Here is a 19,113-nt window from a genome sequence, read left to right on the forward strand (position 1 = left end):
CCATATTCTTAGAAAAGAAAGTACATCCTCTCTCCCCCTAAAATACCTCAAATTGAAGAGAAAATATTGCTGAGTGTTCAAAACTTTTCTATTGGTGGTAGGGTCAATAAAAATATAGAATTTTTGCAGAAGAAGATGTGAATTCAAACCCCTGTTCTGTCACTGATTTCCTGTGAATCCATGGGGAAGTCTGTAAGATGAGGCAGACATAACCCTACCCCTGAGGGTTTTTATAAACTTGAAATGAGATGGTATATTTAAAACAGACTGACAAATAAACAGTGGTCAAGGAATATGAGCAGTTGTCAAACTTGTGTGACAAAAGAAGCCCTGACTGCCTTTTAGGGCCTGGTATGAATGTCATTCTTTCCTGGCTCCTTACATGCATTGAGTCCCTGCACCTTTCATTTTTATAGGGCATGTCTTCTAGAAGTAACACTGCCACTATTCAGACCTGACTTGAAAACTTCTTTCAACACAAGACAAAGGCTTTGTGGACTCTTCTCTTGATTTTATTTTATTTTATTTTCTATATGTGTGCCTCTTATCACTCAATTTTAAATGGATAACAGAGACTTTTTCCATACTCTGGAACTTACCATGTCCAATATTCAGCCCACTATCAAGATCCCAGTGGCATATTTTTCACAAATGTGTGGATTACACCTTCTAGGTGGAACACTCTTGAACTGAGATATGGGGCTCTGACTGGCCAGTGTGGCATGGAAGACGGAGACCCAACAGTGGGGATTCTATAAGCACATACTGCTATCATGTTGCCACCATATGCTGCTTCCAGCTGACATCTGCTCACATATGTTCCCACCAATAAGAAACCATGCTGTTTATTTTTAGAGGCTTCTCCACAGTCTTACAGGAAGAAAATTCCCTCAAATAACCAGTCAGCAAAGACAGGAAGCTACACTGCATATAAACTGTTTGTCACAAGATTAACAAGTCAAACAAAGTTTTCTCATTCATATCTGACCTTTAAAAAGATATGCTGAAAGTTATCTTAAATAAAAATCTCAAAGAATACAACCAGAAAAGGCAGAATATGTAGAGTAAGTCACTTGGTTAGCAATACTTTTTCTTCGAAACTATGGCCCTATGCATTTCTTGGGGGGATTTAAGTGCTTTTCCTGGGAAACAGCACCTTCTTCAGGCCAGTGGATGCCGTGGTGCAGAAGAGGGACAATTCTATTAAACAGAATTCAGATCCCAAGGTCATCGAGGTCATAGGAAGTCTGTGTGGGAATAACGTGAGGTAATTATTGTCACTTGCAGTTTCCAGCCTGCAGTTCTCAAGCACGCACCTTTGGTTTACTTTCACTCGCTATAAAGCAGTACTAAAATCCCTTCTTTTCTTTCCTTTCTTTTTCATTTTTAAGCAAGGCGGGAGGACAGGGAGCTGATCCAATGCCTTAGAGGTTAAGACCATGAATGAGATAGAGATGTAAGGATGCTAATGATTGTTCAGTCCACAGAAAGCAAACCTTAGTTTTAAAATAATCAGTTTTCAGGCCGGGCACGGTGGCTCACACCTGTAATCCCTGCAATTTGGGAGGCTGAGGCAGGCAGATCACGAGGTCAGGAGTTCGAGACCAGCCTGGCCAATATGGTGAAACTCCCTCTCTACTAAAAATACAAAAATGAACTGGGTGTGATGCCATGTGCCTGTAGTCCCAGTTACTCAGGAGACTGAGACAGAAGAATTGCTTGAACCCGGGAGGCAGAGGTTGCAGTAAGCCGAGATCACACCACTGCACTCCAGCCTGGGCGACAGAGTAAGATTCCATCTCAAAAAAAGAAAAAAAAAAAAAATCAGTTTTCAATAATCTACATCATTGAAGCAGCACTGAGGTATGGATACACTCTGTTTAGAACAGTGAGGCTTTGGATATATGCAAAAAGGCTTTGTAACAAAGAAATGTAAACAATTATCAAAATCTGAGGCATGTATAGTCTTACAAACATAACTTTTTTATTTCAAATTTTATTTTATTTTATTTTAAGTTCTGGGATCCATGTGCAGGACGTGCAGGTTTGCAACATAAGTAAATGTGTGCCATGGTGGTTTGCTACACCTATCAACCCCATCACCTAGGTATTAAGCCCTGCATGCATTAGCAATTAATCCTGATGCTCTCCCTCCCCGCTCCTCACCGACAGATCCCAGTGTGTGTTGTTCCCCTCACTGTGTCCATGTGAGAAACATAATATTTTAGAAAAACACAGGCACTCACTAATGTATGATGGAGGACTATGGGTAACAAAAGTCATAAAATAGAAACAGTCCTAGAATTAAAACTTTGCATGGGTAATTTACAATGTAATTAAATGACTATGAAGTTAATTAACTATAAAAATGTTGGGGTTTATTTTTGCCTGCGATGACACAGCTAAGAAACAAAGCAACAAAACAAAAATACACAGTGTTTCCAGAGTATGTTTCTGAACTAACTGCACAAGAATTACCTAGCCTTCTTATCAAGATGCAGGTTTCTGGAGCCCACCTTAAAATGACTGAATTATAATCTGAATTGGGGTGGGTGACAAAGGTTTGGGAATCTTCCCTTACAAAGGTACATCAGTAATTATTTTGCATGGTAAAATTTGAGAACCCTGGTACAGGTTATTGTGCCTTACAGGTTAGCAAGGCCTTTCAAAAAACCACATTTGACCTCAAAACAATCCAATCAGGTGAATCAAGGAAAAATTATTCCCTCATAAGGGCTATTTGTTCTGAGTAGGTAGTGGTTTTGTGTAGTGTGACTGTCTATAGGATAGAGATAAACCATTCTTACTGCAATGGTATCTTAAGCAAAATTAGATGTCTTACAAATGTACAACTAAACTCCCTATCAAATAAACTCCTGCCCTAATCCCTCCAGCCTCTCCACACAAACAAACAATGCATCTCTCTTGTGATATAGCAACTCTGTAAGCAGGTACAATTATTCCTCCCAACACTGAACTACAATGAGTTTCTACTCTTCTTGGAGAATTCTCAGCAAATGTTACTGAGAAAGGGAAAACTGATCCAAATGTATAACACTTCAGGGTCAGCTTGGATCAAGACCCTCTTTCTATAATCTGAGTACTTGTGACAAACAGTTAATAAATTAGACATGACTTTACACATAGTTTCATTATTGATGGTGATATTTTCTGACAGTGGAATTCTTCTGAAATACCTCTCTCTCCAGGACAAACTAGCACCAGTCACCTCATTCTACGTGGAAGAAAAGTGTAAGTTTAGTAGGTGGAACCGTGGCAGTTCAGGACTTAGAGATCTGATCAGTGACTGTAGTTAACACACATAATAACCTAAGGCTTAATACTATGAAGAGATACAAATGAGTGACTAAATTACTATTCAAGACAACTTAATGTTTTAAAAATGCCTCAAGATATCTCAGATAGAAAACAGTGAAGACAGGTACAAGCAACCCAGGGTGGTGAAGTTTAACAGACACATCTGAAGGTGGAACTTGCTGCTTCAGAGCCTGAGGTCATGGCTATCATTCATCTTTGCTTCTGCTTGGCTACTTCCAGGTAGGAGTCAGGAGGTTTGGAGCACTCCTTTTTCTGTCTCCCTCTCTTTAACCTGCAGAGCCCAAAATGCCAAGGATGTACTTGAATGTAGAAACGTTTTCCCACAGAAAGCCCTGACTGACCTCCGGGGGGACTGTTCCTTGACCAAACCACCCATCCTTTGCACAGAAAAGTCCTCGGTCTGCGATTGTTTCTTTCTCCTTCTAAAGTAGAATCAGAATAAGTCATTCACACTTTTTTGGAGTTTCTAAGCCAGTAGTTTTATTAAAAGAGGTCACTGCTGGGCGTGGTGGCTCACGCCTGTAATCCCAGCATTTTGGGAGGCCGAGGTGGGCAGATCACAAGGTCAGGAGACTGAGACCATCCTGGCTAACACGTTGAAACCCCGTCTCTACTAAAAAAAAATTAGCTGGGCATGGTGGCGGGCGCCTGTAATCCCAGCTACTCGGGAGGCGGAGGCAGGAAAATGGCATGAACCCAGGAGACAGAGCTTGCAGTGAGCTGAGATCGCACCACTGCACTCCAGCCTGAGTGACAGAGCGAGACTCTGTCTCAAAAAAAAATAATAAAAAAAGAGTTCACTATAAAAGAAGTAGAAACAACTTCAGTCATATCGCCATAAGATGTCAAAGCAAAAGTGAAAATAAGTGAAAATGAGATTAAGTCAATAGATAGGGAAATAAATGATCATATTTTTTAAAAACTGAAATAGAAGAAACGACAAAGTTACTGCTACATCTGGTGTAAACAGAAAAATCCCTGATAAACTTGGTCTAAGAAGCTTTGACATTACCAACACTGAAATGAATCCAAAACTTTAAAATTAAATTATATTTCCCAGAAACTTCCCATTTATGTTTTGGCAACAATAAATATTTTAGTGCTCTGAAAACCCACTAAAAGTACACAGTCATCTTTTCAGATAGAGAGATTTGCAAAGACCAGTGGACTTGCGGTCATTTCAGTATCTTTCTGAAAACCAAATTTTGCATTCTTGCTCACAAGATGAAGTAACAAACAAGGATTCTTACAACAGCCTAAAATTATGAATGAATAGTTATTTGCAAACTAGTTTGTCAAGACAGATGTGGTATTTGTCAGTGTGGTGTGGGTTAGATAAGAAAAGGAAAATGAACCAAGCCAAAGTCACAGTCACATTTCTTTTTCTTTCAGAGACCAAAAAGATGCTACAGTACTTCCTGAAACAACATCTCTGAAAGACCAGCATTATTCTTAAATAGCTCCTCTGTGACTTTTTCTTCAGAAACGCAGCGTCTCTTCTTCAGAAATAACCTGTTTCATAATTATTGACATATAGGTAGCTTGAAAGGCCTGAGGGACAGTGACACGTTAGTGGAACACGCTAGTGTGAGAGAAAAACAGCTGCCTGTGGAGGGATGGAAATGCATTCAAACTATTTCCAGAAGGTTTGGACTTCACAATATCCAGGAAGCATTTTCCATTTGCCTTAAGTTCCTCAAGTCATTGTGGTTAAGAGAACATCTAAGCCAAACATTTCTGACTTATCAGGCAGTAACAAATCCAAGCCTTCATTTGAGAGAATGAAGGGATGGTCCCGGCCCAGGGAGGATCGCTTTCTCAGCACCATGAGGCTTTCCCTCCTAACAGACACTAAAGCCAGTGAATTCAGTTCCTCTTGGACAGCAATGTTTTTCCACACCAGTGAAGTGGTGTTACTGGGTTGCCCCAGGAAGGCCAGGATGCTAACTCACTGAGTGAACATGTTGCACTGTGAACAACTATCCAAGGCCTTAGTGTGGCTTCCCCTCTCTGATATCATTTCTACTCCTCAAACCCTCTGCAGTGACTGTTGGCCAGCCCCTCCCCTTCTTCTCATCCAGCCTCCTCTTTGAGATTTGTTTTTTGTTTTTTTTTTTTTTCAAATGAAGTCTGGCTCTTGTCTCTCAGGCTGGAGTGTAGTGGCACAATCTCGGCTCACTGCAACCTCTGCCTCCCAGGTTCAAGCAATTCTCCTGCCTCAGCCTCCCGAGTAGCTGGAATAACAGGTGCCTGCCACCATGCCCGGCTAATTTTTGTATTTTAAGTAGAGATAGGGTTTCACCATATTGGCCAGACTGGTCTCAAACTCCTGACCCCAGGTGATCCACCCGTCTCAGACTTCCAAAGTGCTGGGATTACAGGTGTGAGCCACTGCACCAGGCTTCCTTTTTTAGATTTCTACACTGTAATGTCATACTATTGCTAAAGCCTCCTTTAAAATGAATTGCCTGACAGCTAAGAGGCGGCTGTGGCCAGTTCTTGGTCGTAGAGGTGAAATGAGGTCTACGTGAGTGTAACCACAGGGGCCTGAGCTGCCTCAGCCTTGACTTCAAATGTCCTGGCTTCTTTTCAACTGGTGGAGGTGATGAGAGGCAAGGCACCTGTGGGAAGAAGCGAAATCAGCCCCAGAAGTGCATTACACAGAAGTCCCGTCTGCATGTCAGCCTTTTATAGGCAACATCCCCTCTGTTCTTTGATTTTGGACTTTGGGATCCAGAAAAACAAACAGGCAAGTACTATGTGACTCATAGGCACCTTCAGAGATCAGTTCAAATAGTTTAAACAATTTTTCCCGGTTGGGTGTGGTGGCTTACATCTGTGATCCCAGCACTTTAGGAGGCAGAGGCAGGAGGATTGCTTCAGGCCAAGAGTTCAAGACCAGCCTGAGTAACATGAGGAGACTCTGACTCTACAAAAAATTGAAAAAATTAGCCAGGCATGGTGGTGCATGCCTGTGGTCCCAGCTATTCTAGAGGCTGAGACAGGAGGATCACTAGAGCCCAGGAGATGGCGGCTTCAGTGAGCCATGTCTGTGCCACTTACTCCAGCCTGGGCAACAGAGTGAGACTGCCTCAAAAAAAAAAAAAAAAAAAAAAAAAAAAAAAAAAAAAATCCCCTAAAATTTTATATACCCTGTGAAACAAATGGCAAATCTTGAGATGTCAAAATGAAATAAAATTTAAAAAAATTTGATTTCCAAGACTCTGGCTGGGAGGAGTATATACTATGTGCATCTCCTGTTCTTGATTCCACAGATGGGCTCCTAACATTCATTAACCAGAAAACGTTTCTGAGGGCAGATGTCATGCCTCCACTTAATTTCATTTTCCATGTACTTCTGCTACAACACGCTATGCCATGTGCACACAGACTGCTATTCTTTCATTTCACAAGCATTTATGCGATTTCACTGATTCTATATATTTTTCATATTCTATTATCTCTAAAATCCAGATTCTCTCTTGTAATCAATGGCCAAGTTAATTGGCAGTGATATTTAGTTAATGTCATAACTAATAGTTAAATGGGCAGTGATATTTCTTTGTTAGTGGCACATGAAATAGTGGTGCATTTTAAAGTCAATGAGATTCGATGAATACTAGCTGCTGTGCAAAGAAGGCCAGAAGCAGCTGCACCAGGTGCTTTTTCACACACATCATCCTTTACAACCCCTAGAAAGTCAATGTTCTTCTTTACAAATGAAGAAACTGAGCTGGGCTAAGTGAAGGGGTTGCAAATCCAGCTGCAAAGCCAACAACTGCAGACCCAGGATCTGAATTCAGTAGGAAGCAACTTAAATATCAATGAGGCAATTTTAATAACTTGCACTGAGAGAGCCAAGTTGCTAACCAAAACAGGACCACTCTTCAACAATTGCCACAGGCCTGGAGTAGGATTTCTTGTCTTTGATGTTACCGCTTCCCTTTCAGCCTCTGAGATTCCTTTGGTACAATTCCCTTTTATTTATTCTCCTTTCTTTATTTAATGGGTCTGTCTAGCTCCAAAGTCCACATTCATTGTACATCATCTTGCCTTCCCAAATAAATTAATTCTCTGAAATAGGAATGCCCTATCAATAAAATTTATCAAAATTTTTGTGAGGACAATGATTGCAGTTCAAAAACAAAACCAAGGCTGGGCGTGGTGGCTCAGGCCTATAATCCCAGCACTTTGGGAAACCGAGGCGGGTGGATCACTTGAGATCAGGAGTTCGAGACCAGCCTGGCCAACATGGTGAAACCCCATCTTGACTAAAAATACAAAAGTTAGCTGGGCATGGTAGCACATGCCTGTAATCCCAGCTACTCAGGAGGCTGAGGCAGGAGAATCGCTTGGACCCGGGAGTCAGAGGTTGCAGTAAGCCGAGATCGTGTCACTGCACTCCAGCCTGGGTGACGGAGCAAGGCTCTGTCTCACAAACAAACAAACAGAAACAACCAAAGGCTTAATAAATCACACTTTTTGTATCAATTAAGTGCAGAAATAAAAGTTGAATGTGTTAGAGGCAAGAAAAAGAAAAGCCTAGGTTGTGTGCTTCACAGGTATATTTTCTCAGAGCTTGTGAATGTAATTCTTGTTAACAGAGGAGAGTCACCATTCTCTCATGGATGTATTACATCATTTATCAAGACAGCAAGAAAGGTCATATTCTCTATCTCCCGGGCTCTGTATTAGGGCTTCTATTACCTGTGGTGGCTGAAAGTCTAATTTCCATTACACGTCATTAATAGAAATAGCTATTTCCATTTCCTCAGCTGTCAAAGGGACAATATGAGTATTAACGTCATAGGATTGCTTGTGAGTATTAAAGAGTACATGCATGTAAAATATTTAAAACTATGCTTGGCCTATAAGTCTTTAATAAAGGTTAGCTATGCTTCGCCTATAAGAAGTCCTCAATAAAGGTTAGCTTTCATCATCATTATTACCACCTTCATTATTATCTGAGCGTTGGAAACAGAAAAGATATGGTTATGAGAAGCCCTGTGCTCTTTAGCATAGTGACATGACCCATCAGACACATTTTCCCTGATAATGAAGGTCAGAACATTTCATCTCTCCACATCTCCTGGCCCTGACACCTCTTTGAACTCACAGATTCTTCTTCTTCCTGTAGTTCAATCTTATTCTCTAAAGGAAATGCTCATTCATTGGTCAAACATTCCTTGATCAAACACAATATGCTAAGTTCTATAAGAATACAGGTAAGTTAGACTTGAAGGCCTTCTCATAGGAGAATTAGATAGTGCCAGACATGGTGAATTACCAACCCTATGTTCTGTGTTTCCAGCCCCACCCCATCCCTGCCCTGAAGTGGCAGAGGCCACCTAAGGAACAATCTGAGTGAGCAAAGGAAAGAGATCCACTGAGTGAAACTATCGCAAAGGAAAGAATGAGCTGGAGGTTCGAAGACATCCCAGGTTAATGGAAGCGGTGTCCGGGGCATTGCTTATAATCACATTTTCATCTCTCTAAAATCCAGACCCTCTCTTAAAATCAATGGCATGTTCACTGGAGTGATATTTTTTTCTTAGCGGCACATAAAATAACAGTACACCCTAAAGTCAAAGGCAATGGAGACTCAGAGAATTGCTGTCAGGCAAAGAAGGCCTACTCCATGCCAGAAGCAGCTGCACTAGGTGTTTCTTCACATATGTCATCATCAATCCTTTACAATCCTAGAAGGTGAGTGTTACTTTCTTCATCTTTACAAGGGAAGAAACTGAGGCCTGGTTAAGTAAAGGGGGTGCTATCTCCCACAAACTCAGGGGATGTGATGTGTGAGCACTCGACCACCCATCCATGCAGACATTCCATCACAGTGAAGGAAAAGAAGGCAATTTAGAAATGGTGGGGAAAAGGCCAAGGTGCAGTTTTATTCTGAGTCAAGACCACCAAGCCAATTCAGGAAGTAAGGTAGTGGTGAGAGTGTGGTACAGTTAAACACTCAGTTCTGGATATCAGTGCTTAGCCGGGCGCGGTGGCTGAAGCCTGTAATCCCAGCACTTTGGGAGGCCGAGACGGGCGGATCACGAGGTCAGGAGATCGAGACCATCCTGGCTAACACGGTGAAACCCCGTCTCTACTAAAATACAAAAAAAAACCCAAAAAAAAACAAAACAAAAAAAAAAACTAGCCGGGCGAGGTGGCGGGCGCCTGTAGTCCCAGCTACTCGGGAGGCTGAGGCAGGAGAATGGCAGGAACCCGAGAGGCGGAGCTTGCAGTGAGCTGAGATCCGGCCACTGCACTCCAGCCCGGGCGACAGAGCGAGACTCCATCTCAAAAAAAAAAAAAAAAAAAAAAAAAAAAAAAAAAAAAAAAAAAAGAAAAGAAACAAAACAACCAACCATCAAAAGCAGCTTGTGGTTGTAGCATGATGCAAATTTATTCTTAACAAATGACAGAAGCAAACTTTTCAGTCTAAACAAACCCATCAAAGAATCCCCTAAAATATTATTAAATCTAAAATAAAATACCTGGAGAACGTTGAATTCCCAGGTTAAAAACTATCCTTGTTTAAAGGATATTTTTTAAAATGAAAGCACACATACGCCTTCAAAATGACAATGGACATTTGTTTATCTTGCAGAGCCACACTTCATCAAGCTGTGCAGAATCTGCAAAATGGAATACACCCTTGAGCAGAAGCGCTGCCTAAATAGAGCAAGCATATAGGGCAAATCCAAATCCTCTCTCCGGGATCCCATCAGTACCAGAAATGCTACATCAAGATAGCGGAAAGGGCTATTTCCAGAGCTCTTCCATGCAGTCTCTTGCTCGCTGCTCACCTTACTCCTGAACCTATAACAGGGCAGGGTGCAGTGGGTGAGGGGCAGGGGGAGGCGGGCTGGAGTGGCAGTGGGCCAGAGTCCCACTCCAGTGGTGACCCTGCACACTTCTCCCAGGTCCAGGAGCCTCCACTCTAATTTCTCGAACCTTCTAAATATGCAGCCTAAAGTGTGTTGTAATCTCTGGGCAAAGGCCTACAAGTCAGTGACCTCCTTGGTTCTAACCCAGATTTGATGTGGGTTCAACAGTGAGTCATTAGCCCTTTTTTCACATCTCAGTTTCCTCTAGGAAAAATGATCTGTCATTCTTTCATATCTTTATATGAAAGATGCTGTGACTAGGTTACATCACCATCTTTTCTCCAGGGAGAATTCCTCATTCAAAAAGTGCAACTCCTCGAGTAGACCACAGGGGTTGCTGTGGAGACACAGTGGCCTCCCCCAACCCCTTCCTTCTGTGAGGTGGAGAGGTCCCCGCTTGCCCCTCAACCTCTGCAAAGCCCCTCTTTCATCAGGTGGGGTCTTCTCAGGAGAGGCATAAAGCTGGCTGGCCTCACTTGGCAACACAGACAACCCAACTGCTTTCATTATAAATAGTATACTTCTTTGAGAGGCTTTTCTAGTCATCGAAAAGTAAAAAAAGAGGAAATCCTGAAGGAGGAGCATGTGGCCTAACTTAAATGTGACCACAATTAGGCACTAGAGTTAGTACAAGCAACGATGCAATAAAAAAGGGAGAATTAAAGTTTGGTCTGTTGTGTATTAATAACTCAATCATTCTGGAAGTCAAGGAGTTCAAGTCTGTCTTTGATATGCTCTCTTTTTCTTTCTGTTTCTCTTACACCCACATACAAACACACACACAGGGAATCCTAAAAAATAAAACAGTAAAAATACTTACTACATAAAGAAAAATATTACTATGTTCCAGCAATGGCTAACTAACATTTCCCTTCATTGGGCAACTGGCCAACAGACCAGCAACTTGTATATAGAAAGACATATTCATGAATTGAATGCTAAGTCACATTCCCCAAAACCCTGGTGTCATTGGTATTCATTCTACATTCCACAATTTAACTTGGAAAATTACAGAGGAAATAGAAAAGGAGATTGCTTCATGTTAAATGTTTAACATTCATGTGAAACGACTACAAAGGAAATCTCATTGTGATTTTTCAGGCTGTATATTTTTAGTGTATCTACTTCAAAATGGTAGAATAAATCGAGATGATTATTTACTTTCTTCTGTTGCCTAGCTTGGAGATTCCACTCTTTATTAACACAAACTGCTTATTTCCCTTGCAAGGAGAATCCATGATAATTCCTCACTTCTTTTTTCTCTGTTCTAACATCACACTGCTGCTGACTGAAGCTAGTAATGGATAGCTCAACACCATCATTTAAGCTAAATAAATGGGAAGTTTTGATGTCTCTAATTTAAGACCACAAAGTAAAGTACATACCATATACAATGGTCTAATCCACACTCCATTTAATTAAGATAAGTGTCTGACTATCCTCCTATTCAGTATTCTCATTTGAATATCCTTTGATCATAAAGATATTTTATTTTTGTTATTATTTTCTAAATGGTACTGTTAACAGAATTCAGTAACCCCAAACAAATACCAGGGCTCCTCAACAGGGGCATTACTGACATTGTGGCCAGGATAATTCTTTGATGTTGGGAAGGGGTGTTGCCCTGTGCATTATAGGATGGTTAGAAACATCCCTGGCTGACCCACTAAATACCAGTAGCACCCCTCCACCTCCAGTCATGACAACCCAGAGCGTCTTTGGACATTGCCAAATGTTCCAGTGGGAGTAGAGGTGGGGGGATTGGGGGCAGTACAAAATTACCAGGGTTAGAACCACAACATGTGCTGACTGGTTACAATGAAAAGGGGAGAGAAAAGCAAGACAATGAAACTTTGTGTCTCTTCCTCTTTGTGATTGTCCAACTGTCTACAGATTTTTACATGTCAATTATTTGAATTCTTCCTGTGTATAACTGAATCACCCTAAGTTTCTAAAACCTTGTGCAGCATCTTTCGAATAGATGTGCCTCGAACTTCAAATGGATTGTTAAACTACTAGAGGTCCACTAATTCCCAGTGGGCAAACTATCGGTAAACCTTAGCATAACTCCACTTTGAGTCTTAAACTAACAGCACGTGAAAAGATCAATACGAATAAATTCAAAACTAATCAGACCCCTTCTTTAAATGTTGACACAGTATTATTTATAGCCCATAAATACATTCTTGACTAAAATTCATCCTAGGAGATTGGCACCTGGCCAGTTCTATTCATATTTACTGTATTTATATAGTACACTTGGCCAAGGATAATATTTAAGACAAAATATGTCTGAGGGCATATACAATATCTCTTATATTTTTACTTTTAAATCTCCACATTGCTAAAAATATGTAGTCTGAACTTTATAAAATGTCCCACAAAGGGCTATCAGCAATCTGTAATGATATATAGCTCATTGAGTATAATTAGAGCATATTTGTAATACTTGAGCTGAAGTCACTCCCTGAACACTAATAAGTTGGTGGTAAAAAATGAACCAGTGATCTTTCCCATGCCTTCATCTCTGGGGCTTATGACCCTCGCCAGATTCACTGCAAGGAATGGCAGGCACACTCCCTCCCCACAGCCACTTCAGTGACAGCTGAGTTAAAAGTTGGGCAGAAAAGTCCTAAAGAGGGAAAGCTAGTATATAAGCCAATACTATACTTTCAATTTGCTTTTTAAAAATACGTTTTTTTCTTTTTTGGAAAGGTTTGCTATATTCCAGTATAACTAGAAAGTGCTGGAAAATCAGTTAACCTATGTTCTATAAAATTATCCAGTCCTTGCACAGTAGTATCGAACCTGCTATTAATATGGCTTTCTGCTCCTAAACTTCCACACAGAAGATAGACTTTTTAAAGCCTGTTTTCTTTGTATGAAAACTGGCAGCGTATTTTATTTATCCTGGATGTATTGGAGGTTTTCATTTATTTGGTGGCTGGGGTGAAATGGAGAGGAGAATCCACACATTGATGTTAACTGTCATACTCTGAAATCCTCCTAATAATCTAGAAATTTTTCTGGTTTGTTGATGACCATGACCCCGGGTTGGACCATCTCAGCTCTCCTCAGACTGAAGTGTGCTTGAGAGAACAAAGAACTAATGCCCTCTTGGATTACTTGCTCTCTCCACACCTATTCAGTAATGAGATCAGAGCTCCTTTCTGTGTTATAAAAGCACTGGGAGTTTATTAGACCTCTTGCATATAAACATTGAAAGATGAGCTATTCAGGTTCTACATAACATACTCTCCGCTCTGCCCAAATACCAGTAGAACCAATGCACGTGCTAGAGAAAGCAAACTGACTCAACTCCTTGTTTGTCTCAATGGTTTTGGACTAATTAATGAACTTTCTTTCCTAATATCTCCTTGGCTCCACCCCAGATAGAAAGCTTTACTTCTCAAAGGGTATAACCAGGGGTGGAGTGTATTTATCACCACTGTTATGGATAGCGCCATAATTACAATAATAAAATCATTCTGCTTGCCAGAATTCTCTGCATCTGTTCTGCTATTGAACAAGAACAGGAGAAGTTGCAGCAAAATAAAGGTCACTAGGAAGACTGGGTTTAGATACATGGGCTGACTTCCGAGACCATCAAGTACAAGACATGGCAGGTCACATAGCTAGGACTTGCCAAATTAAAAATAAATATTAAAAAAGAAAAGCACCACCCTGCAATTAGAACCTTTAATATAAAATTACCAAGATGGCTGTATTATCTATTTAGGCAAGACACAGAGACTTTGCAAAGGCAGCCAGCAAGTATATAGAGCATGGAAAGGGGAGGAGAGAAATGAGCAACCAATGAAAAGTTTATGACTTGCGATTTGGAATACACAAATGTTGAAGAGGTTCCCCCCACCCCCCACCGCCCCCACTTTTCTTTTTCTTCTTCCTGGGATTTAACCCTCTCAGGTATCAGTGAATGATGCTGCCTCTTTTCTTTTCTTTTCTTTTCTTTCTTTTCTCTCTCTCTCTCGCTCTCTCTATTTCACTCTGAAATAATTCTACACTGTCTCTTCCTTTCCCCTACAATAAATCATTTCACTCCTATTGCTACCGTATGCCAGCTGGTTTTGAGGACACTGTTCTCAGAGAAGCCAGTTTGAAAAAAAAAAAAAAAAAAACGGCTATCATCTACTCTAAGTTTTAGGAATGCATTGAAGTAACTGCAGGAAGCCTACTAAAAGGCAGGAGCAGGATAACAGACCCGTAAGAAAAATGATCTGCTACACTGGAGATATGAAGAAGGCAGGTTTGAGTGTATTCTGAAAAATAACGTGAACTAAAACCTTTTAAAACAGTCAGAAACGGAGTTGTTCTTTCTACACTCCAGGTGAAGTGAAAAGGGAACGTGGTTATAGAATTTTGCCTTTGGGTAATGAAACACCTAGTGATAGCAAACGACACATCAAGGACTGAGGGTTTCCAGGTAGGTTTCTCGAGGAGTCTCCAAACCGGGTTTTGTCTCGGCGATGCTGACATTTTTAGGGGAGTTAGAGACAATAGAGAAGACTTGGGGACCAGTTGATAGGTCAGCACGGAAAGGGGCGCCTTCCGGAGAGGCTAGCTTTGAGACACTTTTTTTTTTTAACCCTTCGTGCACCCGTTCGGCGCGCTCCACGCCAATCGGAGCAAAGAAAACAAACCTACCAAGATTCCCCAGTTAAACTCTGCCCCTGGGAGCACCTCAGTTTGACAGAGTGGGGCTGACTCCTAGCTGGTGGCCGACTAAAGAACTTCAGTGAAGAGAAAAAGAGAATAACGCCTTTTAAAGCGCTGAATTGTTAGGGGGGAGGGAAAGATGGAGAAAATAAAGTAGAAAGTAAACGTTTTAAAGCCTAATGGCCTCAGGCATACAACTGGAAAGGAGGTGGATGGGGCAAAGGACAGGAGAACAGGAAAAGAGCGAACGGGAACCGTGAGAGGGAAGGGCGATCCCGGGAGCTGCTGTGTTTTTGAGAGTTCCGGGCAGCGCTAAGCCTCGGGGGATGGAAGTCAAAATGAGTACTTACTTTCGGAGGGGAAGAAGGGCGGCATGTCTATTTTGTAAACCTCCTTGGCGTAGTACTCCTCGTCGCTCCTCTCGCGCTCGCAGGCGGCCGCCCTCCGGCTCGCCTTCTCCTGGAGCAAGTCCCTGGTGCTGTTGTAGATGGAAATCACCTCCGGGGGGACTTCCTCGGGCTCAGGATAGTCTTCTGGGGGACTGGTGAGCTTCAGCTTGCTCAGGATCTGCCCGCGGATCGCCTCGATCCTCTTGCGCATGAACTGGTCCATATCGAGTGTGCTGCAGGTAGACAGGCTGAGCGCGACCGTGACCAGATGCAGGATCAGAAAAGCGCTCAGCACACAGTAGTGCATTTTTTAAAAAGGTGGAAAAAAAAGTTGTTTTTAAAAGTCAGAAGAAAAAAAATCAACAATTCTCAAACTATAGATCAAGGAGAGTTGTTTTTTGTTTTGTTTTGTTTTGTTTTGTTTTTGATGCGACACTTTTGCAAACAATCTAGTCAATGCCCAATAGAAAAACGTATCTTGCTTGAATTCCTTTAAAAAAAAAATGCTAGTAGTTCCAAAAGTGGAAATACTAATACGGGACGGGCAGAGGGAACCCTGACTTTGGAGAGTAAGAAAAAAAAAAAATTCTTGGAGCAACGAGATGGGGTAAAAAAAGAGACGAGTGGCTATTAAGTAGAAATAAATTTAAGAGGAGGAAATGGAGTTCAGTGTGTCAGTCTCGGGTGCGGAGTGGCGGATCTGAACTCGGCTCCTCCGGCCAAAAGGAAAGAGATGAAAAAAGGTCCCGGGGCTGGCAGCTGGCGAACTGACGGGAGGGGCGCCGGGAGCGCAGTGAGGGGGGCCGCCGAGGCTGACCTGGGATGAAATTTATATATTTAAAGAAGGAGCGGTTCGGCCCTGCCTTCCACTGCGGCGCTGAGAGCAGGAGCGGCAGCAGCTCCGGAGCAGAGAAGCGCACACGTGTGTGCGTGTGTGTGTGTGTGCGCGTGTGCGCGCGCTGGGGGCGAGCCCGGCGCGCCGCGGGGAGGAGGGTGCGCTTCGCACGGAGCTCGGGACTCGGTCGGGTGCCGCAGGGGCCGCAGAGGCTGCAGAGGCGGCGCGGATCCTGCTCCGGGAGCTGCGCGCCGTGGCCTACACCCGGGCGGGCGCGCGCTGACCCGCTTGGTTACTCCACGTTGCTGCCGCCGCCGCTTGCAAACGCTTCCAGCCTCCAGCTCCCTCCTTCTCCTGCTCCTCCTTCTCTTGCTCCAAACGCCAACCCAGCCACAGACGATCAGCCGTCGCGGTTCTGTTCACCCCCTGCGGATCACAACGGCAGCCCTTGCGACACCCTGGCTGGGGAGTTTTATTCCTGAGGGGGTTGCGCAGGGGCTCCCTTGGACTTCCACCCTTTCCCAACCTCTCCTGGCTTCTCCCCAAAGTGGAATTGCTCGCTTAGGGTAGGTAGGCACTTGCCACCCTAAAATAGACCCTCTCTGTCTCTTCCTGTCTGCAGCCGAGCAGCCCCCTCAGTTTGTTCCTGGATGACTCCCTAGACCGTTAGGCTAATATTCTCCATCCCCCTCCCCTGCCTCTTTCACTTGCGCTCTCGCTCTGCTGTCTCTTTCTCTTTCTGTCTCTATCTCTATCTGTCTCTCTCTTGTCAGGAGCTTCTGGAGCTCCGCTCAGAGCGAACCTTCTGCTGCCAGCAGATAACATCACGATCTTGCCGGGGAGGAGAGATTTATAAGTTCTCTGTGAACCACGTGTCTGCCTTCAACAAAGTGACGTGCTAGGATTACAGTCAGAAGTCCTCTCGTTACTTAGACCACGAGCTCTCCCCTAACCGTTGAGGGGGTGTGGAAATGAGGACTGCTGTGGGGAAGGGAGGAAGGAGGTGGAATGTGCGCCCTGACAATAGTGATTTACGGTATTTACTTTCTAGTCATTTTGGACAGGTCTGTTGAAGGACAATCAAGTTTCCCGTTTTTACTTAGTGTAACTCAGTCACAGCCTCCCAAAGTGAATCACTTGCCCTAGAATGGAAGGCTTTCCTCCTGTATTATGTGTGCACACACACCCCTGTGGGAGGGAGCACCAGTCTACTCAGGGCCGGGCCAGTCCTGAAGACATACTTTCCAATCTTTTAAATTCATGTCCTACCTCTAATTTTCTGGGATACCTTAACAGGTTGCTATCCTAGAGTTTATTTTGTTAGTTTGTTGTTTACAATATAGCCCTCTGTTTATGAACTGCTGGAAAACAGAGATCCATCAATTTTATCTAAAGAATAAGGTATATTTGTCTGTTTCACTGATTTGAATGAATGGTCACCTTTATAATTTGCTGCCTAAGCCACTTCTTGTATGGCTTTCTCTTCACCTTCTTGCTAGGCTAAACATTATCAACCAACTTCATTCTTTCCACAGCATTAATCCAGGAAGCTGGAATTTTAGTGTTTGATGTCTACTGTTCTACACTACTCATAACTTGACATTTTCAATTTCAACCAAGTCTAAATTAGATGAATACAAGAATAACTCTTACCACTGTTCCACTTTTCCTTTTTCTTTTATTTTACCTTTAGTTACTCAAAGTCAACATTTTCATTTCAGCATGACTCTGCAGCCATACTGACTAGACAGATGATTTAAATTGGAAACTCTGTTGAATTTACCCCCAAACCCAAGATCTCTATACTATTCCCTAGTTCAGATGTTCCCTAGTTCAGAAAAGTCACAAAGAACTTTCTATCACCTTTGAAATTTATACTTCAGATGTGTATGGGGCCTAGATTATTAGTAGAGCACTGAATAAATAAAATAATAATAGCTATCATATACTATGCTTAGTAATTTGATGTGTGTTGTGTATGGTCATTTAATCTTCACAATAAACCTATAAAGTAGGTCTTATTATCCATATTTGGCAGATGAGGAGACAGGTACAAAGAAGTTAAGTTCTTTGTTCGAGACCACAGTAAGTGGTAGAGCTGGATTTTTGCAGTCAGGATCCACTATGTTCTTAACTATGTACTTGTGAGAAACAGTGGTCCCAGAATATGTTCTGACAAACAGGAATTCTGGGGTCAAACAAGTTTGGGAGATACTGGGTACTCTCCTGTCCTCTTAGATTCCTCATTCTGGAACATTTTCATGTTAAAGGCTCTGGAACTCCTGTAGAAGAGAAGACCTTTTCACTCTTTTAACCCAGCATTTTCCGAACTCCCTTGAATACAGAATTTTTTCCATTATCACACATTGAAAAACTCTGGAATAAAATAATTGGTCCAACTTACCATTTCTGAATAATTCTAAAAATTATGTATAAATCAGCACCAGCAGGTTCCTTTCCTTGGCACCAGTTTTGAACTGAAGCAACTTGAAAGGAGTTAGAAACCAGCTACCATCCCAGTAGCCCAAGGAAAAGATAATCAGGAGGTGCTACTGTCAGCCTAGTAGTTTCATCCAGTTAAGTCCTCCCTCTGAGATCAGTTTGAGAACTGCAGTAGGCTAGCTCTACAGATTGTACAAAAAGTGAATATTCCTACACCTGTGGCCATTATAGACACAGAGCAGGAGCTCCAAACCAGAGCTACTGAGTGAAGATGCTGCTGTGGAATATGGCTGATTACCTGAGTTAGCTATCACCATATTTTGCTGAGGATATAGGTTCAGCTTCCCCACAAGCCAGTGAGCATCTTTCATGTTTACAGACAACCTTCTTGGTACAGATACTGATGCACCTTAAGTAGATTCAGATTAGAGTGCAGATAGAGTAGCAAGAGTCCGTTTACATCACTTCTAGGAAAACGGCATCTAAGCTATAAATTCTGATGGCCACCCCTCTTCCTTACATAGACATATACACTTTTGTT

The 19,113-nt window shown here is 42.3% G+C and overlaps 1 protein-coding gene across 3 annotated transcripts in view; it reads right to left on the minus strand.

Annotated features, from left to right (window-relative positions):
* The window catches only part of TGFB2 (transforming growth factor beta 2), a 97,722-nt gene extending 80,619 nt beyond the window's left edge, over positions 1-17,103 (minus strand). For all 3 annotated transcript variants that reach the window (XR_001885089.1, XM_017870018.1, XM_017870017.1), the window contains exon 1: positions 15,257-17,103. Coding sequence is in view for 2 of the 3 variants with exons in the window: in XM_017870018.1 (XP_017725507.1) it covers positions 15,257-15,602 (346 nt within the window). In the remaining variant the exon portion in view is untranslated. The remainder of the gene's footprint in view (positions 1-15,256) is intronic.
* Positions 17,104-19,113: the final 2,010 nt, after the last annotated feature.

This window comes from Rhinopithecus bieti, unplaced genomic scaffold (genome assembly GCF_001698545.2).
Source record: "Rhinopithecus bieti isolate Rb0 unplaced genomic scaffold, ASM169854v2 scaffold_1673, whole genome shotgun sequence".
In the NCBI taxonomy this organism is placed as follows: domain Eukaryota; kingdom Metazoa; phylum Chordata; class Mammalia; order Primates; family Cercopithecidae; genus Rhinopithecus; species Rhinopithecus bieti.